The following is a 27,517-nucleotide window of genomic DNA, read 5'->3' on the forward strand; positions in this document are numbered from 1 at the left end:
CCACCTTTAGACCGTGGAAAATCTACAAAAACGGTGTCCATAAAATCGCTTGCTGCCACACTGATGCTCGTAAACCAGCTAAACCCCCCCCACAGTTTAGCCCAGCTTGTCCGCATCGTCTGTTGGGTCGAATATTGAGCGTCCGGCGATTTGGCGGACACGCTCGTCCTTGATCATGCGGCTGTCCTTGCGCGCGTCTTCGCCCTCAACGGAGATGGCTGCCTTGGGTGTCTTTGCCTCAATGACGAAGTGGTTGTCGCAGTGCGGGCAGTATTCGTCGGCATCTTCAAATTCCTGGGCGTCTTTGCGGAAGCACTTTTTGCACTTCTTGCAAGCAAAGACCATTTCAAGGCTCTGAAGCAGGGGGTGCTTTTCCTGCTCATGGTGACACTCAGCGCAGTCGAACCATTTTTTGCCTAGGAAGGCAATCAAATTAGTCGGGTGTAGCTTGGGTTAGTGGCAGAGGGGGATTCGACGCACAGCAGGGTGACCTGATTGCGACTTGCGCGTTGAGAATGTGTTTGCTGTGGTGAGATGTTAGCTTGTCGGTCAGGGGTTGTGGGTTCTCGTTTGGCTCACCACATAGCGGGCTGTCTTCGCGGTATAAAGCAATAGATCGCGTTGTGGTTACAGGTGCGTCGCGGTCGACTGGTCAAATCGAATGTGTCGCGGTTATGAGTTGGCAAGTCGAGGCAATGGGGAGAATCTTCTATCAAAGATTTGGCGGTGCTGATAAATTTGGCGGGGTCTGGATTTATCGCCCAAGTCTTCCCTCCCGGTACCTACTTACCTACACCTTGCACCCCGCGAAGTCGCTCTGTAGTGGTCTCCACTTAAGGTGCCGGCCAGTGACAAAGGGTGCCACCCCTGTAGGCAGTACCCTTTGCCTGCGAAACCTTAGGTACCACTTTAACGCCGACGCTTAGAGTTGCTTACCTTTCGCCGATGCGTGCCTGCAGGCTACATCATCCATCCACCCATTTCCTAGGTTTTTTGATTTCACCACCATTCATCTCCTATCTACCCCCCAACAACCCGCAATCCTGTCACGATGCCACCGAAGAGGAAGGCTCAAGGGGCCGCCACCGGCAGCTTCAAGGCAGGAAAGGGCTCTGTAGCTTCAACACCTGGGGGCGCCACCCCCAGGAGTATCGCCAGCGATAATGAATCGGTAGCGGATCCCGTGAGCGAGTCGGAAGACGAGAATCTCGAGAAGAACGTCGACAAGTTCTCCGTCGAGGCGTACCTGGACAGGCCCAAGACGAACGGCCATGAATCCATGACTGGACTTTTCAAGAAGAAGCGCGACTTCTCCTTCCTCCAGCTGAAACCCGATTATCAGAATCGCCCGCTCTGGATCGACCCTGCCAAAGGCCGTATTTTCCTCGAAAGCTTCAACCCGCTGGCCGAGCAAGCACAGGACTTCCTCATCACCATTGCCGAACCAATTTCCCGGCCGTCCTTCGTTCACGAATATGCGCTCACGACACACAGCTTGTACGCTGCGGTCTCTGTGGGCTTGTCACCCCAGGATATCATCAACACTCTCGATCGGTTTCTGAAGATGCCTTTGCCCGACAGCATTCGCAAGTTCATCGAGGGCTGCACGCAAAGTTTCGGCAAAGTCAAGCTGGTGCTTAAGAATACGAAATACTTTGTCGAGAGTACGGATCCGGTCATCCTGCAGAAGCTGCTGAAAGACTCCGTCATCGGACCGCTGCGAGTACACGGTACGGAGGAGATTACCACAATAGCGGCTCCGAAACAGGGCCCTCTGGTCATTCCAGGCACTGCCAATGCTGCTGGTGTGCGACAGGCAGAAGAACAAAAGGCCAAGGGACGCGAGGGTGAGGTGAAGGAGGGCGAGGTCTACGCGGCACTGAACGATGACGACGATGACGATCAGGAGATCACGCATGCCTTTGAGATCGGGGACGAGGCAGTCGAGACCGTTCAGAAGAGGTGTCTTGAACTGGAGTACCCGGTGTTGGAGGAGTACGATTTCCGACGAGATGAGGCCAACCCGAACCTGGAGATCGACTTGCGCCCGGGCACCTTGATTCGACCCTACCAAGAAAAGAGTCTGAGCAAGATGTTTGGTAATGGACGAGCCAAGAGCGGTCTGATCGTCCTTCCTTGCGGTGCTGGAAAAACGCTTGTCGGTATCACCGCAGCTTGCACCGTCAAGAAGGGCGTCATCGTCCTCTGCACCAGTTCCATGTCTGTCGTGCAATGGCGAAACGAATTCCTCAAGTGGTCCAACATCAAGCCAGAGGATATCGAAGCATTCACGTCAGACAACAAGGGCAGAATCTTCCCGGGTAACACCGGTATCATTGTGACCACATACTCCATGGTGACGCAAACCAGGGAGCGTTCTCACGAGGCCAAGAAGATGATGGACTTTTTGCAGACGCGAGAATGGGGTCTGATGCTTCTGGACGAGGTCCACGTTGTCCCCGCCAATATCTTCAGAAAGGTCACCTCGTCCATCAAGACACATTCCAAGCTTGGCTTGACCGCCACACTGCTTCGTGAAGATGACAAGATCTCAGATCTGAACTTTTTGATTGGCCCCAAGTTATACGAGGCGAACTGGATGGAACTCAGCGAACAAGGCCACATTGCCAAGGTTCAATGCGCTGAGGTCTGGTGCCCCATGACTACGGAATTCTACGATGAGTACTTGAAGGCGTCGGCCAGAAAACGCGCGCTGCTGTACATCATGAACCCGAGAAAGTTCCAAGCCGCTCAGTACCTCATCAACTACCACGAGTCTCGAGGCGACAAGATCATTGTCTTTTCGGACAACGTCTACGCTTTGAAGACGTATGCTGAGAAGCTGGAGAAGGCTTACATTTTCGGCGGCACTGGACAGGCAGAGCGCATGAACATTCTGCAAAACTTCCAACATAACCCTCAAGTCAACACATTATTCTTGTCAAAGATTGGTGACACATCCCTCGATCTTCCCGAGGCTACCTGTCTCATTCAGATCTCGTCACATTACGGTTCTCGCCGTCAAGAGGCGCAGCGACTCGGCCGTATCTTGCGAGCCAAGAGGAGAAACGACGAGGGTTTCAATGCCTTCTTCTATTCCCTGGTGTCGAAGGATACCCAGGAGATGTACTACTCCTCCAAGAGACAGGCGTTCCTGGTCGACCAGGGCTACGCCTTCAAGGTCATCACGCAGCTCGCCAACATCGAGAAGACACCTGGCCTAGCCTACGCCGCGGCGAGCGAGAGACGAGAGCTCTTGCAAAAGGTCCTCATCGAAAACGAGGCCGGCGGCGAAGATGAGGTCATTGACGACCTGTTCCACAGCGGCACGATGGGCCGCGCGCCGGCCAGGGGCAGGAAGAAGGCCGCCGCGAGGAGGACGGCTGGTCTGCTGGGCGACCTGTCGGGTGGACAGGACATGGCCTACATGGAGCAAAACAAGAGGGTCAAGCTCAAGAAGGCAAAGGGAGAGAGCAGTGCCTTCTTCAAGAAGATCCAGAGAGAGAAGGCCAAGCGATAGATTGCAATCACGAACGGGTTTACGGCGTCTGTGGGTGGGGAATTTAGGGAAAGGCAAACGGTGAATTTGAAGCCGCTTCACTGTATTATAGATCATACACAAACACGCCGTGGAGGCGTAAGACTGGATGCGGTGGGAAAGATCAGATAAATCTGCACATGATACGATATTATTCGATGACAAGCCAAAGGCCCAAGCTGTTGTGCCAAGCCCATGCAAATATGGTCAGTATCATCTCTAGGAGTACGCAGACAATATCCAACGAGGGATAATCGTCCATGCCATTAGGCTATAATCTACTTTCGACTCGTCCGGTCTCCCCAACAAGAAAGGGATTTTTTTTCGTGGGCTTCACTTCTCCCTTTTCCCCTGTTCCAGTTTCACGAAGGAGCTGATTCTGGCAAAGGCAAACAAGAACCAAGAAGAAGAAAAAGAGAACAAACGCGGCAAAATCGTGGTTGCGACTGTCGAAAAACGGCTCGTAAAACAAGATTGGATTTTTGGATTCCATGGGTGCATAGCTATTTTTGGTGAGCGTCATTCCCGGGGTATCTTAACGATGTCAATCGATCAAAGTCGTATCTAGTTACGGCTGTAATGAGAATTCAAGAAAAGGTCAAAAAAGTGAGTACGGGTAGAGCGAATACTCGAGTCGCCCGTATGCCACCCCCTTTCTCCCGTTTGTAGTCGAAGACCGGGGGTAGGAGGCGCAACAACATCAACACATTGTTTGGCTTTTCTTCTAGGCCCATCTATGCGGCCGGATAGGATCTTTCGGTCAGAACCTACCAAGTCCTTCACGTGGGCCGCATGGGCGAATGAATCAGAAGCAAATGTGTGTGGTCTTGGCAGACAGCGGGTTCAGTCGGATTGCTGCATTTACTATCATCTTGCGTTGCCTATCTGGCAGATCTGGGCATTGTTCCGCGCGGCTGGGGTATTCGTACTGGAGGCCCGGAGGAATACTTGGCGTCCGGGTTGGGAGATGAGCGTCCCATGTACCCGTACGGTTGCCATCTCACAAATCGCATGCAGGACTCGCTACGCCGGAAGAGGTGTACAGCAGTAATGGCGGCATGGCGGTGAACAAGTAGAGGAAGGCGGTGGTGGAATATGCTGGCGACGACGTCGTGTTGAGGTGGTGAGAATGAGAAATGACCTGTGTCACGGAGAGTGCTTGGCAAATGGCAGTGGTTATCGGCTCTCTACTCGGCGGATGGTGTGCTAGGTCTGGACTCCGTCGATGCAACGGACGGAAGAAGCGACCGGCAGTCCGCGGGCTAGGGTTGTGATTGACAGTGAGAATGTCAGAAATGCCGTATTGGAGGCGCATTGCCTTTCCGCGAGTTCCTTGTCGGCAAAGGATAAGCCAGTGTGGTTGAGCTGGTGATCAACTGTTCTTCTCAGGCGACTTTGCCTTTACTGTGGCAAAGCCAACAAACGGGACGTACGGGTTCCCCAGACAGGCATCCATAGATCATCGGTTGGGCAGTGCTGACGACTGAAAGGCCCCCGTTGTAAGAGATATGTTGCGCCTAAAAAAGAGTCAACGGGCATCAGTATGAGGGATATGCTCCTGGGGACGCCGACGGGTTTCACAGGCTGCCGTGGCTTGCAAATGGCACCTGCTTGATAACATTACCATAGCCATGGGCAGCGAATGAGTGTTTCTGGTAGGGGGTTGGATGTTCCCTGACAAGACAAGGTACCACTCGCTGGGAGCTTGGTCGGATTGATGGTCTTCTCGGCCGGGATGTCCTGTTGGAGGCGAAGTGCCATGCCGTTTCAATGTATAGGGGTAGAGAGGCATTATTCATCGGTGGTATTGTGACCACGGGAATATTGATGGTGCGCGCGTCCGGGAGTTTAGCCAGTTTCCTACCGATTGTGAGGCGGTCGCAAACATGCCAGACGCTTGCTCGTCAGGTACCGGTAGTAAAACCCCGGATTCGCGGTGCTAATGGGAGTAACGGACGAATTTGACTTTGGTATACGTACATGTGTACTCCGTACGCCTGCACCAAGTATTCGTAGACAGACCAGTTGAGGGGCACTAATTGTGTGGGATACCTAGACTGCATCTTAGGTCGATGGTAGTACTGCCATTGCTGTACATGTATATCAAACGTAGTGGGATGTCTTGGCTGGCCCATTAGGTAGTGCTGGGTAAGTAAGCATGTGTTCACATGCTGGAGTTGCGCTAACTGCAGCTGAGAAGATGGTCAGTCAGGAATATCAGGGATGGACAGCGTCGAAGAAAGCCATGAGATGCAGCGAAGGAGGGTAAGAGATGAGATGTGCTGGCACAAAATGACGTACTAGAGCCATGTAGTGTACACCAGAGGCTGGCGTGGGAGGGAGGGTAGGACGTGGTGCCCCTGTCACGATGCAGTTGCTCTTGTTGCTCCTTTGGGCGTGAACAGCACGCGTGCGAGTGTCTGCTTGGACAGACGGGCGACATGTTGCTGACCCACCTAAAATTAAAGTTACTTGGCACTCCTCCGCCAGCTTGGTTGGGGGATTCTAGGGATTTTAGGGGATTTTGTTCTGGCGTGTCTTGGAGTGGTACGCCACGAAACAGATCTCGCGAGTCGCAACCAATCTTACCTTGCGTAACCATTAAAATGACAGGCTAAGTGTTTGGTGCCACGTTCAGACAGACTGGTGGACGAGATCGGAGCAGACCGAAGCGTGCCGGGGGTGCAGGCGTGTTGCAAGCTGTCCCAACTCCCAAGTAGGTACCTTGTGTAGTAACGCATGGGGGTTTAAAGGACCAAGACTCGAGCGGGCGGACGCCGATGCTGGATGTCGCATAAAGATAGTAGCACATGAATGATGTGCGCATATGATTGGCGATCATTCCGACAAGTTTTCGACATGATGCTGCATCCATCTGCTGTAGCAGGGGATATTTGGTGCGATCAACCATCCAATGGTCTAGAAAAAGGTATGCAAGAGGTAAGGTGGTGCAGGCCAGTGTGAGGTGATCAGCCCTGATATGACTGACGTGAGGTGACTGCAGCCGCATCCGCGGTCCCGAGATGTTCTGATCCTCCGTACACATTCGGTAAGCACGCAAGGTGGTAAGGTGAAGTGCGGTGAGGTGAGGTGCTGCCCGTTGTAATCTCGATTCTCGAGGCTCCCTCCTTCCACGGCCCACTCCATCGTTCTCATCAGAGGTGCACCGGCGACGAAGTACCTAGGGTACATCTGAGATGTATCTCTTCTGTTCCATCCGTGGTGGAGCCGCAGGTACTTCCTAGTGCCAGGAAAAGCTTAGCTCGGTACGGAGTACCTATCGCCCAGGCACCGCAAGGAAAGGGTCTGCGTCGGTCGAACTCGACACACTTTTCCACCGAGTTTCCATGCCAGGTTCCAATGGTGCCAGTCCAAAGTCGAAGGTGCTGACGGGACGGTTACCTCTGGCGTCTCCAGTTCCACGGCAAGGATAAGAGTGGACATTGCAGACTGTGGATGCTGCTGGATGCACCGCGGTTGGATGGCTGACCACAAGGACCTCTTTGCGGTCAACTGTCAACTCCACACTCCAGAGTTCCAGGGCAAGCGTCCAGAGCTTGAGGTACTTACGCCCCCTGACACGCCCGCAAGCCGATTGCTTCCCTCCCTTTTTCTGATTAAGGAAAAATAAAATAAAAATAATAACAGCGAGGGAAAAATTGGATTGACGCCTTCGTTTCGTCTTGGGCCGTGGGGGGTGGGTAGGAGAGCACAAATATCTGCCTACCTGGTACATTAGTCCAGTCTGGCACTTCTTTCCCATCTTTCTGCTCTCGCTGACCTTTGTCATACGAACAGTCGCGCCTGCAGCTCAGGTTGCTTCTTCCTTGTGAAGAGCCAAGTGTTGAGCCACTTCCCACTTCGAGCAGTAGTGGTGCAGCGTGCTTGCTCCCTGGCTCATCTGGCGTCGGCATCTGCAATCCAATCTGCTTGGCTGCACCTGCGACACTTGCAGCACCAAGTTTGATCTTGATCTCATTTCTTTGACCCGTCCGATCAAGGCCATCCATACCTCAGCACGCATTACCACACAATAACCTGTACTCCGTACTGCGTTCAGGATACTTCGACTCTTCTTTCTCCATCCTGTTCTTTCCCTCTTCCATTGCGCCCTCCGACTAAACCTACTTGCCCTGCAACAATAACAGACGATCAAGACTGATGTCACGCTTGCTACGACTGGCTACTGCTACCCCATCCACCTTTCGCCATACCAATTGATCGTCATGAATTCCAGCTTAGCCGTCATCCAATCCTCGACCTCTACACCAGGACGGTTAGACTAGAAAGCTTTACAGCCACAGCCACAGTGCCAAGGCCTGGACCATTTCGCCCATTCTCACTGCACCACCTCTCTTATACCTACTCCCCCCGAAGGCCGATGTCTTGTCTGCTCTGGTTCTAAACCGGAGGGGAATTTCCTCCATTACATCAACAACACCAACAAAGCCCATTTTCGCGATCCGAGAGAAATGCTCGAAACCGCGCGCGGCTGGCTGCTCGACCAGCTCCGGGCAGCCAAGCCTTCTTTTATATCCAAGAAGCCTCATTTCAACTTCATATCGGCTCACTGTAAGTTCACCACCATCCCAACTACCATCTATCCCCAGTGCCCACAAGGCCTTGCGCTGCGCACAGCACTAATCTGCGCACCGCGCTCCCCCTTCAGACTTTTGGATTGTCAGTCTCACCATACTGGGCTCCATCCTCATCTTTGCCTCGGCCGGCGGTCAGTTGGCTTACATTGATGCACTCTACTTTGCAAGTGGCGCCAACACCCAAGCCGGTCTCAACACAGTCGACGTCAACCTACTCAACACCTTTCAGCAAGCATGCCTCTACTTCTTTACCATGACCTCGAACCCCATCACCATTCACTCTTCTGTTGTGTTTCTCCGACTGTACTGGTTCGAGAAGCGATTTCAAGGAGTTGTCCGCGAGGCTCGCCAACAACGCAGAAACACCATTTCAAAGTCAAAGTCCCGCGCGAGAGATGATTTGAACCAGGCTGAAAGGGGCCGTCTGAGCGTGCGCAATATTAAGGTTATGCACACCAATGGCCACCGCTCGAGAATGACCAATGATGGAATTCTACTCGATATGAAGGAGGATGAGGATGGCCGCATCTCGCCGGGGAGCAATGGCTTTGTGCCCGTCCCCAACACCCCAGCACATAACTCGGGAGAACACTCGCCCGCCAGAGCACCCGAAACCCAGGAAGAAACCGGCACAGACATCACCCAAGGTCGAATCACGTTTGCCCAGCATGTCTTCCGAAGCGACGGCACGGAACCGGAAGTCAAGCTTCCATCACCGCACTCGCCCGCCCATTTTGCCATTCTTGAGCGCCAACGAGCCGGGCCTGATGAGACCCTGCGAATCCCAAACCCCAGAGACGCAGAGAAGGGCATGAAACCAAAGCGAGTCGAAGACGATGCAGCACCTGAACCCGAAGACGAGAGAGACGGCAGTATTCCGCATATCCACGTTAACGGCGGAGCGAACAACTTGGCGGATGGCATCGGCAACAATGTCCACCGCCCACAGACGATCAAAATCGAGGAGCCTGAGCGACCCAGGGATACCGATAGGACGGTCAAGGACGAGATTGCGGATGAAGCCGAGGTGATTGGTAGAACAATCTTTCCATTCTCGCTCCGCAAGCCCAAGAAGTTCTTCAAGGGTACCAGCAGTGACAACGGCGAAGGCAGCAGCTCTGACAACCCTCTTGCGAGAGTCAGGAGCAAGACATTCGACACCATCAGGACTGCATTGACCCGCGAAAAGGTCGAGGACATGCCGTATCTGAGTTTCACGCCTACCATGGGACGCAACTCAGCCTTCCCGGGCTTGACCATTGAGCAGCGCGAGGAATTGGGTGGTATCGAATACCGCTCCCTGAGGACACTCGCCGTCATCTTGCTCTGCTACTTCTGGGGTTTCTCGCTCTTCGCCATCACCTGCTTCCTTCCTTGGATCTACACGAGCTCCAATGCCAAGTACGCCGCTATCGTGGAGAACTCGGGTGTTAGCAAGGCGTGGTGGGGTGTTTTCACGGCGAACTCGGCCTTCAATGATTTGGGACTTACACTCACGCCTGACAGCATGAACTCGTTCAACGACGCGTCCTTCATCCTGTTGATCATGTCTTTCCTGATCATCATTGGCAACACCGGCTTCCCCATCATGCTCCGAGTCGTCATTTGGATTCTCTCCAAGATTGTGCCAAAACGCACAGGACTATGGGAGGAACTACGCTTCTTGTTGGACCACCCGCGTCGCTGCTTCACTCTGCTTTTCCCAGCGGGCGCTACCTGGTGGCTGTTCATCATTCTCATCGGCCTCAACGTTCTTGACCTGCTGTTCTTTGTCCTGCTGGATGTAAGTCATTCTCGCTACCCATAACTGAACTACGCTGACTGACACTACTTTTAGCTGAACGATAACGCTGTGAGCCATTTGCCGGTGCACGTTCGCATTGTGGATGGTATCTTCCAGGCTGCGTCAACCAGAACTGCAGGTTTCTCGGTTGTCAACATTTCGCTGTTGCATCCTGCTGTGCAAGTGTCATATATGATTATGATGTACATCTCCGTGTTTCCAATCGCCATCTCCATTCGTCGCACCAACGTGTACGAAGAGAGATCTTTGGGTGTTTACCACAGCCCTGACGAGGATATGGAGGGTACCAACGAGAATAGCGCCTGGTCATACGTCGGTACCCATTTGCGTCGCCAACTTTCTTTCGATTTGTGGTACGTTTTCTTGGGGCTCTTCATTCTGGCCATCACAGAAGGCAAGAGGATTCAAAACAAGGACTTTGACGTCTACTCGGTCTTGTTCGAGATCGTGAGTGCATACGGTACGGTCGGGTTGAGTCTGGGTTATCCCAACGTAAACGCTTCCCTCTGCTCTCAGTTCACCACTGGAGGCAAGCTCATCATGATTGCAATGCAAATCCGTGGTCGCCATCGTGGTCTCCCCTACGGCTTGGATCGCGCTGTTCTTTTGCCAAGCGAATCTCGGTTTGAGAAGGAAGCCGCCGAGGCGCAGCCAGTTCTGGTCCGGTCTGCTACTGCCGCATCGACGGGAACTGCACTCAGCGCCACGAGGTCAAACCTGAGGTCGAGAAGAATGAGCACGAACAGGGGTCAAGGCATCTTTACTCAATTCCTTCACCCTGGCCCCGTGATTCCACACGAAGACAGCCTCACCAATCTCTCCAGACGCAGCAGATCATTTGGTGTCGACGAACGGCCGCCGATGGCTGAGGATATGAGGAGACGCAACACGGAGCCCGTCGATGACGAGACTACGGATACCGACAGCGACGTGATCACAGCGCCTCCGCGGAGAGTAGTCACTACACCCGCAAGACCCGCGATTTGACCTGTTTTGTGAGAAAAGGAAAAAGGAGCATACATTGCAAGGAGTTTGTACTATGGAGTAATCAGGGTGGGCACATTTTTTTTTATTGGCGCGGAATCCAGTCGTTTCTATAAAACCAAGGCGGACTAGATGGCTCAGGCCGCGGACAGACTTTTGATTTTGGCGTTTGTTCTCACTGTACATTCTTAGTATACTGTACAGTACACTTATGACGATTGATGAACACCTATGCGCGTTCAATCCTTGATGTGACTCTGTGATGATGCTGCTGAGTATCTGCTCTAACTCAGGCCTCGACATGACCGACCCAAGAGACATTGTTGTTGAATGTATTTGTCGTCGTGACCTGGTCGTCCGCCCCTTTTTCAGTCACCATGTCACTCGATATCATTCTCTACTAGCTATCACTGCCTCTAGTATTTTATGTGATTTTGCTCATGTACACGACTCTACACAGGCCAATGTTGTACAGCTCGCCCGTTTTTTTCCCTAATCGTACATTCCACCAACGTGCAAGCCTTACTGGGTCCTCTCCAATCGGTATCTCGTCTTCATCTTGTAGACAAAGCCCCTAAGAAGAGATAGACCGTCCCATCCCCGCCTATTTCTTGAATCCTTCCCCAATCTCTTTTAAAACCTCGAACCGGCCCTGCCCTTGCTGCGCGTGCCGTACCTCTCCTTCTTCCAAGCAAAGACGAGGTGATCGACGTTGCCCATGTCGTGCTTGGGCTTGCGCAGGTACGTCAGGCGGGCGCGGCGCGCGCGCTTGGGACGACGCCAGACGATGTCGATGCCGATGACGGTCGGGGAGTAGATTTTGTACCACATCTCGACGCCGACCTTCATGAGCTGGCCGCGGAGGAGGATGCCCGTGTCAACGCCGCGGCGGCGGATGGACATGCATACTCCGGAGAAGGGCTCGCCCGATTTTGTGGTCACCATGAGGACGTCGCCTACTTTTGCGGCGTCGGGGCGGGCTGGGTCGAAGAGGCGGGTGCGGGCGCCGGTCGGGTCGAGGGTTGTGCGTTGGGCGGCGTCGAGGGAGGGGAGAGGGTTCTTGTGGGTTGTTTGGCGGATTGAGGGGAGGGGAGGGTAGACTGCGAAGGTTGGCTTGTTACGGGGGCCGTCTGTGATGTGGTTTGTTAGCTTGCTTGGGGTTCGTGTGGCAGTTGGGTGATGTTCGCCTTACAGTAGGACGGCTTCACTGAGGGCGTCGCCGGTGAGGGTGTAGATGATGGCGGCTCGGGGGCGGCGGCGGTGGCCATGGACCGGGCGAGGAGTCTTTGGTGCCGCGTCTGGCGGAGGGCCGTCTTCAGGCAGCCCATCGGCCGCAAGAGACTTGTGGCGTTCATTGTGGTGATGGTGTCTTGTCGTGGGGACGGGACGAGACGATGCAACTACGTCTGATCGAGCGACGACAGGCAGAGCTTGGTTAAAGGGTTCAAAAAGTTCAAGAGGCTCGAGGTGCGAATTGCGGGCTGTGATTGGCTCGGTGCATCAATGATGCGGAGCCGCCGGGCCGGGAGGCTCGTTCGATCCAAAATTTTGGGTGGCTACCCTGCAGGCCAACCCGAGTAGCTCCCTTTTCGCCGACGACGGATAGGAAGCCTCTGACGAGCTTATACACAACCCAAATCGCCCATCATGTCGAGGATATTAATGGGAAGGGCCCTTAGGGGCGCAAAGGCGTCGGTGTGGGATCAGCCGGCGTGCATGGCACAGCAGCAGCAGCAGCGGTCCTTTGGTCAGACGCCTGCCCGTCAAAGTACGTCGTCTCGTGATGTATATCTCGCATTGATCCTATGAAGAAAGTTTCGCTGACAGCTTGCCGTTCTTTCGCAGACCCCCAAGTTCTCTTCGACAAGACCACGACGCCCGGCCTCGGCCCGATCCTCGAGGAGATCCAGACGAACATCATCCTCCCCTACCACCTCCCCATCCACCAGCGCAAGCGCGTCTTCTCCGAGAAGCTCAAGCACCGCCTCAAAAATGACCCTGTATACCTCGAGATCGACGGCCTCGAGCACCGCTTCAACCACATCAACGAGGAGGCCCTCCCCCCTTCGCGCGACATCACCTGGAAGGCTCTCCGCGCCATGGAGACCCCGCAGGACTGGAACAACTTTGGCCGCCTGCTCTCGGGCATGCGCACCGCGGGGCGCCACTACAGCCAGACGGATTTTGCCAAGATGATTCGCATCGCCGGCCAGCAGGGCCAGATCTACACCATCATCGAGGCGGCGAGACAGGTCCGCAAGACGGGGATGAAGCTCGACAACTCGGAAAAGGTCAACGAAGTGCTGCATTTCGTGCAGATGCGCGCCGTCGAGAGCGAGTGGGACCAGGAGAAGACGAAGCAGGCACTGCGGTGGGCCGAGATCGTGCTCGAGATGCTCGAGGACAAGGGCCACGCGCCCAACGCCCGCAAGCTCAGAAAGAGGCAGCTCGCTCAAGAGGGCGCCGCGACTCCCGAGCAGGAGCGCTTCGCCCTCTACAACGACCCGCAGATCATCGGCGCCGCGCTGCACCTGTCGGCGGTGCTGGCCGTCAAGCACAACGACAGCAAGGACGTGGACGGCAAGGTCGGCCGCCTGGCCAAGAAGCTCGTCGAGCGGTGGCCCGCCGGCAAGGGCCTGCTGCAGCTCCACCCGGCCGAGGCGTACGCCGACCGCGTCGACGGCGTGGCGTACCTCGTGCACAGCCGGACGCAGTACCTCTCGTACGCGAGCCCGATCCTGCACGGCCTGTTCCTGGCCGCGCGCGTGGTGGAGAAGCCGATCGCGGACCGGCTGAATGCCATTGCGGCGGCGTTGGGGCCCGAGGTGAAGGATGTTGCTGAGAACCAGACGTTCCCTGCCGAGCGTGGGCTCAAGACGTACAATGCGCTCTTTGGATCCGAGTAAGCACATGGTGTGTAGGATGAAGCGATGGCTTGGGAGAGGGCAGGAATGACGTGTGATAATAGCAAGGCATGAGGAAAAGGATAGAAAAGGGGGTGATGAAAAGCGAAGAGAGGGGGGAGAGAATCAGAGAGGCTCCAAAAAGGGGCTATGTACAGCTGATATGTAAAATTATCTATGTATACAACACAATACGCACACAACCAACGACCAAAGACAAAGGTCCGCTCTACAACCACGACCAACAAACTGCTTAAGGCAAAACAATGTACTTTTCCAAATGCTTCGGTATCGCCCCCAAGAGCTTCTTCTCCTCAAGCCACTTGCGCGAGAACAGCCGCTCCGCATACCGATACGCGCCATCGCACAGGATCGTCACAACGGTGTTCCCCTTGCCGAGCTTCTCCGCCACCTCCTTGGCGGCGACGACGTTGAGCGCCGAGCTGGCGCCGAGGTACAGCCCTTCCTCGTCGAGGCAGCGGTACACCATCTCGATGCTCTTCTCGTCGGCGATCGTCAGCGACCCGTCGACGAGGCCAATGTCGGGCTGCAGGTTGTCCGTGATGCGGCCCTGGCCGATGCCCTCGGTGATGCTGGACCCGCTCCGCTCGACGAGCTGCCCTCCCGAGGAGACGTACGAGTGCAGCACGCTGCCGGGGGGGTCGGCGAGGAAGGATTTCACGCGGCCGTTGGAGATGTCTTTTAGGTAGCGCGTCGTGCCGGCCAGGGTTCCGGCGGTGCCCGTCGCGCAGGTGAAGGCGTCGATCTTCCCCCCCGTCTGCTCCCAGATCTCGGGGCCGGTGGTCTCGATGTGCGCGCGGCGGTTGGCCGTGTTGTCGAACTGGTTCGTCCACACGGCGTTGTCGAGCTTCTCGGCGTGGCGGCGCGCCTGGTGGTTGTAGTTCTCCGGGTTCTCGAACGCCACGGCGGGGACGGGGTAGACTTCCGCGCCGAGCAGCCGCAGGAGGTCGATCTTGCCCTGGGACTGGGTGTTTGGCATGTAGATGACGAGCTTGTAGCCGCGGGAGCGGCAGACGTGGGCGAGGCCGATGCCCGTGTTCCCCGCGGTGCCCTCGACGACGGTGCCGCCTGGCTTCAGGAGGCCGCGCTCCTCGGCGTCTTTGACGACGTAGAGGGCGGCGCGATCCTTGACGGAGCCGCCTGGGTTCATGAATTCTGCCTTGCCGAGGACTTCGCAGCCTGTTTCGGCGGAGAGGCGGTTGAGGCGGATGAGAGGGGTGTTGCCGATTGCTGAGGGCGTGGTTCGGTGTCAGTGGATTTTGCTACAGATGGGGGGTTCGATTCACCCCTTTCCCTCGTGCAAGGTCTGAATTGAGTGTGTGGGGGAACATACCGCCGGTGAGGCCCTTGACGACGCCTTGCGCGCGGGAGAGGTTGAGGGAGTAAGCCGTCGGCGGGTCAATGGCGCGGACGGCCGTCGTCGCAAAGCGACGGACGGCGATGCGGCTCATGTTGGGCTTTCTAATTGCGGGAGCTACCTCAAGACAGGGCTCAAGTATTCAACTAAACCAGTTGGCCGTGTTGCGGGTGTGGTGTAGGAAGAGAGCTTGGGGAATCTGAGTCCAAGTGCTGTGGAAACGGGTCTCCGGCATTCGGCTTTCTAAGCTTGCAAGCATGCATCCGTAGTGGGGGGCTTTTCTTCAATTGGGTTCAGCTTTAGAAATCACGTCAGAACCGCTAGCGGCCGTCAGTGTGGGGCGCGCGGGTGACGGGGCCGGGGGCCGGCAGTCGGTGACTATAACGGCCGAGCCGGATTGACTCAATTCTTTCTACTTGTTTCTCAAGATTGTTGATTGTGACTGTGACATCGAGATCCGGTTCGAAAGCATCGTGGTAAAAAGAAGTTTCACGAAGCGATCCTCAATGAACCAAGAATTATCCATTTCGCCTATTAATGGGAGAGTATCCGAGATGGGGATACGTGCTCGCCCAAGTCGCCGATGCATTCATCACGGCATTTACTATTCAGGCTCCCCCCAATGACCACCGACCAATTACTATCCTGCATGATCATCAAGCCGCCTTACGTACGGCGATGGGAACAGTCCCTTCGCGCCCATGTACACCCCAAAGAACCAGTCCCCGTTCACGTCCTCAATCTCCCGGATCTCGGCCCCCTTGGGGAACAACAGCTCGTCCTCGGCCTTGGGATACCACGCCCACGTCGCTGTCGCCCTCATCCCGACGCCGCCGTCCGCGGGGAACCCCTGCGCGAGACCCTCGCCTGTCGGGGCGTCCGCCGCAACGTCCCTGGTGACGAAGCGCTCCCTCGTCTGCCCGCCCTCGTGCCACCACCACTTCTGCGGGGCCTGGTCGTCGGTGCCATCCGACTGCGTGATGCGGAGATTGCGGCCGCCTACGAGGTCGGATAGTATGTGCCGCAGCTGCCCACCCGGCCCGTCGCGGAAGCCGATCACGATCATGCGATGGCCGTTGAGACACCGGCGCCAGCCCGCGTGCCCGTTCTCGGGACTGATTTGATCACGCGCTTCAAGATTGGCGTAACAATTTGTGCATACATCGTAGTCGCCAGGTTGCGTGTCCGGCTCGATTGAGCTGGTACAAGTGAAGCAGTGATATCGGCTGTGGTTGGGAGAGATAGGGTCCTGGCAGACGTCACAGCGCGTCGTAAACGTCAGGGGCTTAAAGGGGCCAATATTGTGAATGTTAGGCCCCGTCAGCACAGCGGCCGCGTGAGGCGGCTGAGGCGACCTGGGACTGGCAGGTGGCGTGTGTGATGGCTGAGGCTGGTACGTCAGAGGCAGAAGCGGATGTGTGCACGATCGTCCCTGGTTCACGCAATTATTGCAAAACCCCCAGTCGCCAAAGTTGCAAAAGTCGCATCGCCAGAAGCACTCGTTCGCCCAGGCCTGGCATCGAGCACAGAAGTTGCCGCTTTCCAACCGCTTCATCGGATCGTCGGTCGTGAGAGTTCGCCTGCCTTCCGCTCCACCCGGGATGATCTTTGGCTGGAGGTAACGATTCGCCGTCAGCATGTGAGGTCTGGGTATGTCCTCGTGTGCCGTGTGCCGAGCCTTTTCCCACTTGGCCCACGCTCCGTACCCGAAGCCAAACCAGTGCAAGCAGCCTTTGCCGGACCTGTAGCAGTCGATGCAGATGTTCCAATTTCCGCTGGCGCAGATGCCGCAGTTGTAGTGTAGCTCGTACTCGATATGCTGCTTTGCGCAGCGGGAACACGTAATCGAGGGCTCCGGGTACAATTGCGAGCGTGTTCGTTGATGGCCGGGGGTGGTCGGACTCCCTATCCCCAAACCCAAGCCTAGCCCGACAGGGCCTGAAGTTGCTTGGCTGATGATGGACAAGTCTGCCGGCCGGTTTGGCCGCTGCAGCCGAGGCGACAACGGCTCTATGGGCGGAGACGCGGCAAAGTTGGAAGACACCAACGCAGAAGAATTCGTCATGCGGTTGGCAAAGGTCAGCTCGCGCGGTGCTGGCGAAGTGGTGGTCGTCGGCGACTGCGTCGTGGTAGGTACTGATGGCGTGCTCGAGCTTCTCGCCTCGGTGAAGACGGTTCTCGGGGCGACTGCTTCACCAAAATGTGTTCGTGACGACAGATCGGTCTGCGATCGAGTGGCGACGCGGGTCTCGGACTGCGTTGCTGGGAGGGGTGTCGTCGCGCTGCGGCCGCCGCTCGAGGTTCGCCTCCGTCGCCGCCTCTCCTCTGGTCGAACTTCAAGATGCAGGGCGCTCTGTGAGAGTGGCGGCCGGCTGCGATCGTCGGGGAACCCAGTTGCACTAGTTGACCTTGAGTGCGGTCGTTGCCTGCTACTGGGCCTGCTTGTGTCTGATGCACTTGACCTGATCTCCTGCACACGATCTGGAGAGTGCCTGGACTGGCCACTGGTGTCCCTTCTTCTCGTTCCTTCGGCCCTGGTGCGCTCTCGTTCTCGCTCCCGCTCCCGTTGCCGTCGTCTGTAAGCTTCTGTAATCTTCCGACTCAGCTCATCGTTCCGGCTCAGGTCGATGTTGTCCAGATCGAGCCCATCCAACAAGCCCTCTTCCTGGATTTGTCTAGCAAAATCCTCAATTTCCTTCTGCACGTCGCGCTCGCTCAAATCGCTCGAGCTTATGAGTGATCTGAGTGACGACTGGTGCTCGATTTGCCGACGCCTCATGTCGGATGACTCCTGGGCACGCTGTCTCGACTCACTCCTTCGCTGTCTCCTTTGCTCGCCCGACCTCGAATCCGGCTGCAGCTGGTCCCCAGTAGGCCTCCCTTCGTCGTCCCGCGGTCTCCGACTGCCCTCATGTCTGTGAATGTGGCGGCTGTCCCGACTGTGGTCCCGGCTCCGTCTGGTTCGTCCATCGGCAGAGCTGCTGTCCTCTCTACGCCGTCGATGTCGATGTCCCGAGGAAGAGTCTACTCCGGCGTCTCTGAGGCTCATCTCCCGCACATCTTCCAGTAACCTCCTTTCTTCCTCGTCTGCGCGCCTCTCTTCCGGCGTTCTCTCGGGAATCTTAACTTCTGGCAGCACCTGATCACCTGGCTTGTACTTCTTCACCATTTCCGCCACGTCGGATTCAGATCTCCTCCTGTCCGGGTTCGCAGCCACAAACATGTCGAGGAGAGTGGCGACGGTGGCATTGTGCCTCGTATCGCGAACCTGCGCACGACATGACGGGCAGGTGAAGATGTTTGTCCCTGGTGCGGGCGGGGTCGGTGAGTTTTCGGCCTGCTGCGCTTGGAAAGAAAACCAGTCCTTCAAGCAGGCACCGCAATACGTGTGTAGACAATCGAGCAGAGTCAGAGGCTGGTAAAGGAGCTCGGTGCATATCTAGAAGGCAAGAAGAAAAGTCGGTCAGCGCACATATAATCTCTAGAGTCCTGCAGAATCCAATGGGGGTTTGGAAAAAAGTGCCCCTCTCCTAGGGCGACGCTACAGAGCATTGGATCAGACGACACTTACAGAGCACGTCAACTCCCTCTCCAGATCGAGCGCGGGCTTTGAGGAATCCATGCAGGAACTATCGCTCCGCGCGATCCCTGGATTGCCGGACACAAAGACAATGTCATGAGGAGATTTGGCCAGCGGGATCGCGAGGGGAACATGTCGGTTTAAGACTGGCTGTCAGGCGAGCCTTAGGTGAGGTGGGTGGCGGGGCCGAAAGCTGGGCGCGCCGTGGCCGCTGCAGCAGAAGCACCTCACAGGCTCAAAGGCTTACGGGTTCAGGAAGGGAAAAAGGTGTGTAAGAGGTCAGAACTGGTCAGAGACTGCCCTGTGAGGTGACCCCGTCAAATGGATTGGATGCTAAGGGACGGGTCCAGTGGCCTACAGGCTACGGCTGCCCGCTGGCCGCCCCAAGTTGGGTGTCAACCCCACGTTGGTTCCCGCCCGCCGCCGACCCCTACCCCTGCCCTTAGCTTCAAAAAGCATCCCAACTCCCACGCGGAGCCAATAAGCTGAGATCATTGCAACCCCTCCGCTACTTTTTGGGACGGGCTAGCCCCCTGTAGGCTCCAAGTAATACGAACTCAACGCCCACCCGACTCTCCGGACTTCTTGAGACTAAAGGTTTAAACTGCGTATTCTCGGCGAGGCATGTGAGCTGCTCGTAATGGTTGAAGACACTGTGGTTTATGTGGTTTTCTAGGCATTGGCCAAGGCAGGCGAAGAATCTCGGGACTAAAGTCATCATGCACGCAAGCAAGGGCTGTACGAGAGAGACCCCGAAAAGTAACATCATCCTTTTTCCTGCAAAGCAACATGGCCAAGCAAAAAGGTGGTGCTGGGCTGACTGTGTGCTCTTACATGGTCTTATTCATGCCGAGCAATTTAACGGATTTCCCCAAACACACGCACGCGCTCATTTGCTCAAGATCGTGGTTGCACAACATCATGTCTTTCTTTGCCAGACTCGGCTATTTCGCATACAACTAGTCTTTTCACAAGCATGAAGCTTTTCAAGAGTGAGTCCACTCTGCCTTCTTCTTCTCTGCGAATGCCTTCATGCCAATCTTTTGGTCGTTGCTGCCGAACAAGCTGTGAAATACTCTCCGCTCGAATTCGACACCATCCCTCAGAGGCAGATCCTGGCTCTTGTTCACAACTTCCTTGCACGCGTTGATGGACACCCTCGAGTAGCCGGCGATGGTCTCTGCCGTTTTCAGCGTCTCCTCCATGAGAACCTCGTACGAAGGGAATGCCTTGGCCGCAAGACCCCACTTCTCGGCATCGGCACCGCTGAAGGACTTGCCCGTCAGGATCAACTCCATGGCCTTGGACTTTCCGATAGCCCGGGTGAGTCTCTGGCTGCCGCCGGCACCCGGGATCGTGCCGAGCTTGATCTCGGGCTGGCCAAAGTTGGCAGTCTCGGTGCAGTAGAGGATGTCGCACATCATGGACAGCTCACAGCCTCCGCCGAGCGCGTGACCGGAAACGGCGGCGATGATGGGCTTCTTGACCTCGGTGGTGAGAAGCGACCACGACTCGATAAAGGACTTGGTGTATGCCTCGGAAAAGGTGAGAGGAGCCATCTCCTTGATGTCGGCACCGGCTGCAAAGGCCTTTTGGGAGCCTGTCAGGACGATGACGGACGTTTCGTCCGACGCGTTGAAAGCCCTTAGCGCATCGTTGAGCTCATGGATGAGGGGAGTGCAGAGGGCGTTCAAGGCCTTGGGACGGTTCAACGTCACTAAAGTGGATCATGATGAGCGTCGTCGTCGTAGAGTGATGATTGATTACGGCTGGAACAGCATTTACCTTGACCAACACCAGGCTTGGGCTGAGAGACCTGAATGAACTCGTATGTCTTGCTGGCGAATCCGCGTGAGAGTCTGGGCAGCGTCGGCGTCTGCATACGCGAGGCCACCGGCCGGAGGTATCTGAGTGAGTTCATGGTGAAGCAGATGAGAGCTCGGGAAGACGCTCAATGTGAGTGAGATGTTATGTTGTGAGCTATAGTATAACACGAGATGATTTATCTTGACCTCGATTGATACAAAGATGTCGTCTGAAATAAATGACACGAATTGTTGATGGAGCTGTGATGTAACAGGTAGGTCGAGCTCCATTTGACGTTTGATCCAAGCTCGAGGATAGCTGGAAAGCATCGGCTCTGTAAAGCCGAGGATACAGTCGGGCGAGGCACAGACACTCGCCGCGCACTGTGACAGCTCCCCCCGCGTCACAGGCTCGATCTTCCAACACTGCAATCACCTGTAGCAGCGGGATCCTGGGCAGATACGGATCCTCTGGCTGGTTCCAGGGTGCAGGCTGCGCCACAGGGGCTGGTTCGGGCCATTCCCAGGGGATCCAATCACTGACGGGCGCAATCCAATCACTGCGCCGGATAAGATTCGGGCGAAAAAGCAGGCGCGGTGCAGCGCGCTGCCAATCTCAAAGGGAAGGGACAGTTTTGTTGCAAGCCTTACGTGGCTTGAATCCATCTCCAGAGATCCCGTCAACCCAAAAATTCGTCCTGACAGATCGCGACAGCGCAGCGGCGGCCTCTTCCCACAGCATCGTCATCCCAGACTTGCACCCTCGTTAACGGCTACATATCCACGTCAACCCACGCGAACAAGCTTATTGCACGAGTATCCCACATCAAAGTTCATCCGCGCAAATACCGCCCAAGATGGACTCTGCCGAGCCGGAACAGACTGCCTTCTCGTCAGTCACAGCCCACACCTCGAAGCTGCAAAGAGTACGACGACGATAAATCCCCCCCGGAGTCTGCCAGCGACATCTTGCTAATTCTCATCGCAGCAATACCAGGCGCTTCTCGATCAGTCAACCCCCTTCGTGCTTTACAGATGGATCGCCACGGGCGTCTGCCTCCTGGGCTTCTTCGCTCGCATCTTCGTGGCGCAGGGCTGGTACATTGTCGCCTACGCTCTCGGAATCTACCTGCTCAACTTGTTCCTGGCCTTCTTGCAACCCAAGTTTGACCCCTCCAACGAGGCTATGGACACTGAGATGGAGGACGGTGGCGTCGGCATTCTCCCCACCAAGCAGGACGAGGAGTTCAAGCCCTTCATTCGCCGCCTCCCCGAGTTCAAGTTCTGGTACTGGGCCACCCGTGCCATCGCCATCGCCTTCTTCTGCAGTTGGTGGGAGATCTTCAATGTCCCCGTCTTCTGGCCCGTCCTGGTCATGTACTGGTTCATCCTCTTCTTCCTGACGAGTACGTTTCCTACCCCCACGCCTTGTCTCCCTGGCATTTCACCCTGGCACACAGCTGACCTTCCCTCCTTTGCAGTGCGCAAGCAGATTCAGCACATGATCAAGTACCGCTACGTTCCCTTCACCTTTGGCAAGAAGAACTACGCCAAGAACAGCTCCTAGAGGGGGGCCACGCAACTTTACGACGCGATGGAATCAGCGGGTTTTTACGAGAGACAAATGTCGTTGTCACGCCCGTCGAGGTGGGACAAGTGTAAGAGTCTAGGCACGTGAAAGGGAAGAAAAATTAGACAGTGCGCGAGGATGAATACACATTTTTGACGAAGTCTGGATGGCGACGATGGGCGAAGACAAACTGTATGTACCTATAGAAAGGAGGCCACGGGTATGAGTGCATGGATGGTTGCGACGGGCCAACTACACGGGGCGCATCAGGAGGTCCTCCTGCACGGTCGGGAGCCATTGCCCCGTTGATGAGTGACGGTTTTGCTTTGAAATCATTCATCTCATACTACGTATTGTAATAGAGAGGACAAATCTGTCTCTGATTCTTCATCTACGACACGGCGTCTTCTTTTTTTTTTTATGGTGTACGTTAACGTCAAGCTTCCAGGTTGACAGCTTTGGGGGGGTGCTGTGTCTTCGTCTGATAGAGCTGATAAGGCTACAGGTCGAGGTCCGGGCGTTTGGCTGGCGCAACCACAGTGTACAGGTAAGGAAGGTACCCCAAACTCCAGCCTCGTGGAACTTTTCTGGGCCAATTGCACCTGCCTACTCAACGCGACCGCGACGACGACAGCTCCCCGCTGCCAGTACTCGAAGCCATCCTCTCCTCCTCAGCAATTCATTTCAACCCTCAATTGCGACTCAGATATCGAAACGATCCCACCAAACGCACACGCATTTAAAAGGCCACGATGTCGTCCTCGGCGCCTCGCGGCGGCGAGCGCATGATCCATCAGGACTTCATTGCCAGAATCCGATATTCCAACGCCCTCCCGCCGCCCCCTAATCCTCCCAAGCTCCTCGACATCCCAAACACTGGCCTGGCTAGCGGGCAGTATACAACGCCGGGATTTGCATCACGTCTGGCAAGAGAACAGCCTCTCAACATCGAGGTCGATGCGGAGCTCGGCATGCCCTTGGACTTGGTAGGCATGCCGGGTATCTTTGACGGAGACGAGAGCTGTAAGCGCAGCCGCGTTGTACCAAAGGGGAGCTCAGTACTGACATCGATACAGCTATTCAAGCCTCTTCGCATCCGCCTGCCGTTCATCCTCACGATAGAGCCCTGCTGAGACCACTGTCGACCCTTGGCCGAGCTAAGAGCAACGCCGACGCATCAGTCTCCTTCCTGAGAAGAACAGAATACATTTCCTCCGTAGCACCCAGAAAGGCTGGCGTTGCCGCGGGAGCATTCATCAATCCCAAGATCAAGCGCGCAGAGAAGCGTCGCTCCCCTGAGCCGGACAAAGACTCACCGGCCGCCATCAGACGCAAGATCGAAAAGAGCTTCGAGAGCGCCGAGCGCTTCCTCAGCAACCCGACCCGCCATCGCCACCCGAGCAAACCAAACGTCCATCTCACGCAGTCTCTGCCGCTGCTGCCCGACCACGACGCCTTCCCCGACTCGGGCGCCTACGTCACCGTCAAGCTCCTCACAAACCCCGTGGCCAGCGCCAACAAGTATGACAGCCGCCTGCTCAGCGGTCTGCTCCGCCCGCTGGACAGGAGCCCCGAGGAGAACGAGGCCTTCCAGGCCGCCGTTGAGGCCCACGAGCGCGATCCTGCACGCAACCCCAAGCCCGCCAACCTGATGGACTACAGCTTCTTCCTCCCCAAGACCAAGACGACGGGCGACAACTTCCGGGCCAAGTTCGATCCGGAGAACCCCGACCGCGACGACGAATCGCTTTACACGTACCAGAGCGGCTCCAACCCGTGCTTCCAGTTCTCGCGCCTGCGTGCGTATGAGACGACGAAAGAGATCGAGCTGGACCACAACACAAAGTACAGCGAAGAGGTCATTCTTGCCTTCAACGACGAGCCCTCCGCGGGCGGCAGGCCCAAGGCGGCGTACTATTATCCGGTCATCCAACGCACGACCATCCGTCCCCAGCGCGCCAAGAATATCGCTCGTACCCTTAGTCAGGTGGACGACGAGACGCAGGTTGTCAACGAGGTGGAGATCTCCATTACCGATCCCAAGGGGGCCCCGGCCGAGAACATGAAGCGGTACAAGGAGAAGCCCATTGGCTATGTCGAAGAGGCCGAGCCGGTTGAAGAGACTTCTCGTGCGCCTGGCACTCCCTCGGACCGGGACGCTGACGGCGATGCCGATGGCGATGAGGAAGATGAGGATTGAAGAGGTGGCATGTTGAGTCAGAGGGGAGGCGCGGTGATGTAACATCAGTTCCTTTTTCACGAACCACTTAGGCGTTTGGACGTGAAGAATAAAATAAAACAGGGCAGCCGCGATGGTGGCCATTTTAGACTTCATGGATGTCACAATGATGAACCCACTCTCACGCGATTGTCATATTGTCATGATTGAGTACGTCCAATCGACGCATTGACGGACTTGCCAACCTTCATCAAGAACAAAGCAGAGGGATGGTGTCGAGTAATACGTAGTTGTCATGACTTTGAATTAAGTATACGTAGCTCTTCTCATACAGCGGCTCGAGCTCGGCGGGGTTCTTTCTCCCCGACTCGTTCCCATCATGTGTAATTTCTGCCAAAGGTGATCCTCCTGTTAAGCATACTTTGGAGACCGAGCAGAAATGAGTAAGAAAAAGGTACAAAGAAAGCAAAATCTCATGTGGTATAAGGGAACAACAGACAGACTCTCTAAGAACGGTAAAAAAAAAAAAGCAACAACGAAAAACAGACTTTGATATCGTCCCTTCCCCCTCTCCCTCCCGTTTCATAGCGTAAAGATGTTTACCCAGAGAACTCCTTTTTTTTTCTGCTTTTTTCCCCACGGGGAAAAAGAAAAAAATAATACATAGAAGACGCAAATAACGTGAATCTGGCCAACGGTGATGTGTGGTCACCTGGCAGGCACGAACGCAGCAGCGGGTGTCTACACCGGCGGTTCTGGGATAGTTTCGACAGCGAAGCCGATGTTATCTCTATTGTCGTCAATGACGCGACCGTACCTACGTCGAATTAATTAGCAAACATGGGTGATTTCTTTGGTTGGTAAAACTCACTCTAAGAGGAGGCGGAAGAACCAGACCTCCATATCCTCCTTGCGAAGCACCTTATTCGCCCAGTCGCGACTGCTGAGAGCCATGCGCTCGGCTTCGTTGCGCCCCAGCGCGCCGTCGCCAAAGAAGCGCACGCTCTCGAGCCAGTCGTCGCCCTGCAGACTCATGGGGATGTAGTGCGCCCAGGGCTTAAGCCACTCAAAGTGCCACTCGCGGAAGATGGCGAGCTTGAAGACGAGGGAGCGTGATTGCAGGAAAGCATAGAAGCGTCCCGAAAAGGCGTTGCCGTCCATGTCGAGGAGGTACTTGTACTTCCATGCGTCCTGCTGCTCGGCGTGGCCCTGGATCTTGAAGAACTCCTTTTCGGCGTCGCAGTCGCCCGGGTCGCACTGCCCGACGTGCGAGAAGAAGACGTCGACGATTTCGCGGTAGTCGCCGCGGGGCACCTCCTTCACCTCCCACTTAGGGGTCTGCTCGTCACCGCGGTTGATGAAGATCTTTGCCTGGTCGGCGGCGTTGAGCTTCTGCACGAGATGCTGACGGTGCTGGCGGCGCCAGCCGCCATTGCGGGAGAAGCCGCCCGTCGTGGAGCCGCGCCAGTAGAGGCGGTCCTGCTTCTGCTCCCAGAGCATGTCCTTTGACTCGTCGTAGGCGACCTTCTTATACCAGTACCAGGGCGAGGGGTAGAGGATATCGTTGTAGGAGGAGATTTTGGACTGGGAGAAGATGGGAAAGAGGTCGTGGACGATGTTGTAGGCGTTGGGGCGATCGAAGAAGCCGTAGGTCGCGCTCAGGGAAGGCGAGAGGCAGATGTCCGACATGGCGGTGACGTTGTAGACGAAGCCGAGCTCGCTGACTCCGTACTTGCTCATGTCGTCAGACAGCTCGTCATCCTCGAGACCGCGAGAGGGGCTGTCGGGTGGGCAGGACATGCGAGAGTGCGTCCAGGTAGGCTGGTGGGCGAAGACGTTGAAGCGGGTGCGCTTGTACTCGTCGATGATGTTACCTTCGCTAAGGCCGGCGGCGCGCTTCGTAAAGGCGTTCTCCGGGTTAATGGCAGCGTTCGCCTTGGGCATGTTGACGTCCTTGGCGCGGCTGACGAGGCGTGCGAGGTCCTCGTGAGGGACGACCACGCGCGGCTCGTCGTGGATGTTGAAGGCGATATCCATGCTGGGCAGGTGCTCGATGAACTTCTTGATCATGCCAGAGGTGGCATCGCGCTGCCAGTCTGAGCCGCCCTGAATGTGCTTGATCTTGTGGTCCCGGATCAGGAGGCCGATCAGCTTGTTATCGAAACCCAGAGCCTCCCGCGCCCGCTCCCGTATCGTCGCCGGCTTCAGACCCCAAAAGGGTGTGAGCATCTCGTGTATCATGTCGAACTCGTCAATGAGCTGTACGCCGCTGGCCTTTGCGAACTCGAACCACTTGTCAAAGTTGGGGGGCGGCGGGATGTTGTAGCGGCGCTTGTACTCCTTGACGGCTTCCTCGAGCGTCTTGGACTGGCGCTTCAGCGTATCCTGGAACTCCTTCTCGGCGCTCGTCATGAGGTGCCACATGGGGTGTGATCCGGTGCCGCCAGCGGACTTTGGTCGTCTGTCGGGAGGAGGGGGGGCGGCGGCGGCATCGTCACTGAGTGTCTGTTGATCTTGCGGGGGCGGAGGGGGTTTTTCGGAGCCTGGTATGGGGACTGTCGGTCGTCGATCGGAGGGAAGTGTGAATACTGTGTATGCGCATATCAACAGGAAGACGAGTAGAATGACAACCGTCCATTGACGACGGCGCATGGTTGGTTGCTGGCTGTCAGCCTGCCCCTTTTTGTGGCGGCGAGCTGCGTCGCTTTTGTCTCTCGAGCGTTGGTCGGGTGCTTTCGGGGGATGGGGGAGAGGGCCAGCAGTTTATCGCAGTTCGCCCTATTGCGTATACGAGGATGAAGGAAAGAAAGACGAAATGAGTTCAGGGCCTCATTGCAGGAGTAAGCAGAGATGCCTCACGAAATAGAAGTGGACAGCAGAGCTTCGTAAGGTAGTGAGTGCGTCGTGGATAAAGGAAAAGTATCCTAGTGGTCTGGTTTGGTATCGGTGGTTATGGTGGTAATGGTAATGGTGGTACCTTTCGATGCAAGTGCCAAACTCAGGTTTCCATTGGATCTGGGCCCGGCGGACACTAATATCAAGGAAGTCTGTGGACTTTCGGGTGGTCGACTTGCCCCTAGAAAAAAAAAAGTCGCCTGAAAAAGAATATGGCTTAGAACCTTGGTGCAGCGCGTCCGTGGACCTTGGTTCCTTGAGTAGTGGCGCCGCGCCCGTGGTA

At 56.0% G+C, this 27,517-nt stretch overlaps 10 protein-coding genes across 10 annotated transcripts; 5 read left to right on the top strand and 5 right to left on the bottom strand.

Annotated features, from left to right (window-relative positions):
* Positions 1-96: 96 nt before the first annotated feature.
* CCOS01_15374 (CHY zinc finger) lies at positions 97-584 on the bottom strand (the record flags this gene model as incomplete). The annotated part of the gene is made up of 3 exons (XM_060463513.1): positions 97-416; positions 481-524; positions 580-584. The coding sequence occupies 3 exons, from the start codon at positions 582-584 to the stop codon at positions 97-99; spliced, it is 369 nt and encodes a 122-aa protein (XP_060306116.1).
* A 467-nt stretch (positions 585-1,051) lies between these two features.
* On the top strand, positions 1,052-3,520 carry CCOS01_15375 (DNA repair helicase rad25; the record flags this gene model as incomplete). Its single annotated transcript, XM_060463514.1, has 1 exon — positions 1,052-3,520. The coding sequence occupies one exon, from the start codon at positions 1,052-1,054 to the stop codon at positions 3,518-3,520; it is 2,469 nt and encodes an 822-aa protein (XP_060306117.1).
* A 4,490-nt stretch (positions 3,521-8,010) lies between these two features.
* On the top strand, positions 8,011-10,927 carry CCOS01_15376 (trk family potassium uptake protein; the record flags this gene model as incomplete). Its single annotated transcript, XM_060463515.1, has 3 exons — positions 8,011-8,110; positions 8,208-9,919; positions 9,974-10,927. 3 exons carry the CDS (start codon positions 8,011-8,013, stop codon positions 10,925-10,927), a joined length of 2,766 nt encoding a protein of 921 aa, XP_060306118.1.
* Positions 10,928-11,557: 630 nt separating this feature from the next.
* On the bottom strand, positions 11,558-12,279 carry CCOS01_15377 (ribosomal protein L19; the record flags this gene model as incomplete). Its single annotated transcript, XM_060463516.1, has 2 exons — positions 11,558-12,054; positions 12,117-12,279. 2 exons carry the CDS (start codon positions 12,277-12,279, stop codon positions 11,558-11,560), a joined length of 660 nt encoding a protein of 219 aa, XP_060306119.1.
* Positions 12,280-12,571: 292 nt separating this feature from the next.
* On the top strand, positions 12,572-13,830 carry CCOS01_15378 (uncharacterized protein; the record flags this gene model as incomplete). Its single annotated transcript, XM_060463517.1, has 2 exons — positions 12,572-12,692; positions 12,770-13,830. The coding sequence occupies 2 exons, from the start codon at positions 12,572-12,574 to the stop codon at positions 13,828-13,830; spliced, it is 1,182 nt and encodes a 393-aa protein (XP_060306120.1).
* A 250-nt stretch (positions 13,831-14,080) lies between these two features.
* On the bottom strand, positions 14,081-18,827 carry CCOS01_15379 (uncharacterized protein; the record flags this gene model as incomplete). Its single annotated transcript, XM_060463518.1, has 4 exons — positions 14,081-15,078; positions 15,182-15,309; positions 15,880-18,644; positions 18,777-18,827. 4 exons carry the CDS (start codon positions 18,825-18,827, stop codon positions 14,081-14,083), a joined length of 3,942 nt encoding a protein of 1,313 aa, XP_060306121.1.
* A 944-nt stretch (positions 18,828-19,771) lies between these two features.
* Positions 19,772-20,706, bottom strand: CCOS01_15380 (enoyl-CoA hydratase/isomerase; the record flags this gene model as incomplete). The annotated part of the gene is made up of 2 exons (XM_060463519.1): positions 19,772-20,502; positions 20,571-20,706. The coding sequence occupies 2 exons, from the start codon at positions 20,704-20,706 to the stop codon at positions 19,772-19,774; spliced, it is 867 nt and encodes a 288-aa protein (XP_060306122.1).
* Positions 20,707-21,447: 741 nt separating this feature from the next.
* CCOS01_15381 (Rer1 family protein) lies at positions 21,448-22,157 on the top strand (the record flags this gene model as incomplete). The annotated part of the gene is made up of 3 exons (XM_060463520.1): positions 21,448-21,516; positions 21,579-21,996; positions 22,072-22,157. 3 exons carry the CDS (start codon positions 21,448-21,450, stop codon positions 22,155-22,157), a joined length of 573 nt encoding a protein of 190 aa, XP_060306123.1.
* Positions 22,158-22,912: 755 nt separating this feature from the next.
* Positions 22,913-24,360, top strand: CCOS01_15382 (uncharacterized protein; the record flags this gene model as incomplete). The annotated part of the gene is made up of 2 exons (XM_060463521.1): positions 22,913-23,183; positions 23,237-24,360. The coding sequence occupies 2 exons, from the start codon at positions 22,913-22,915 to the stop codon at positions 24,358-24,360; spliced, it is 1,395 nt and encodes a 464-aa protein (XP_060306124.1).
* Positions 24,361-25,080: 720 nt separating this feature from the next.
* Positions 25,081-26,991, bottom strand: CCOS01_15383 (uncharacterized protein; the record flags this gene model as incomplete). Its single annotated transcript, XM_060463522.1, has 2 exons — positions 25,081-25,156; positions 25,211-26,991. 2 exons carry the CDS (start codon positions 26,989-26,991, stop codon positions 25,081-25,083), a joined length of 1,857 nt encoding a protein of 618 aa, XP_060306125.1.
* Positions 26,992-27,517: the final 526 nt, after the last annotated feature.

The sequence above is a fragment of the Colletotrichum costaricense genome (assembly GCF_030867565.1).
Source record: "Colletotrichum costaricense strain IMI 309622 chromosome Unknown Scaffold_23.1, whole genome shotgun sequence".
Taxonomy (NCBI): Eukaryota; Fungi; Ascomycota; class Sordariomycetes; order Glomerellales; family Glomerellaceae; genus Colletotrichum; species Colletotrichum costaricense.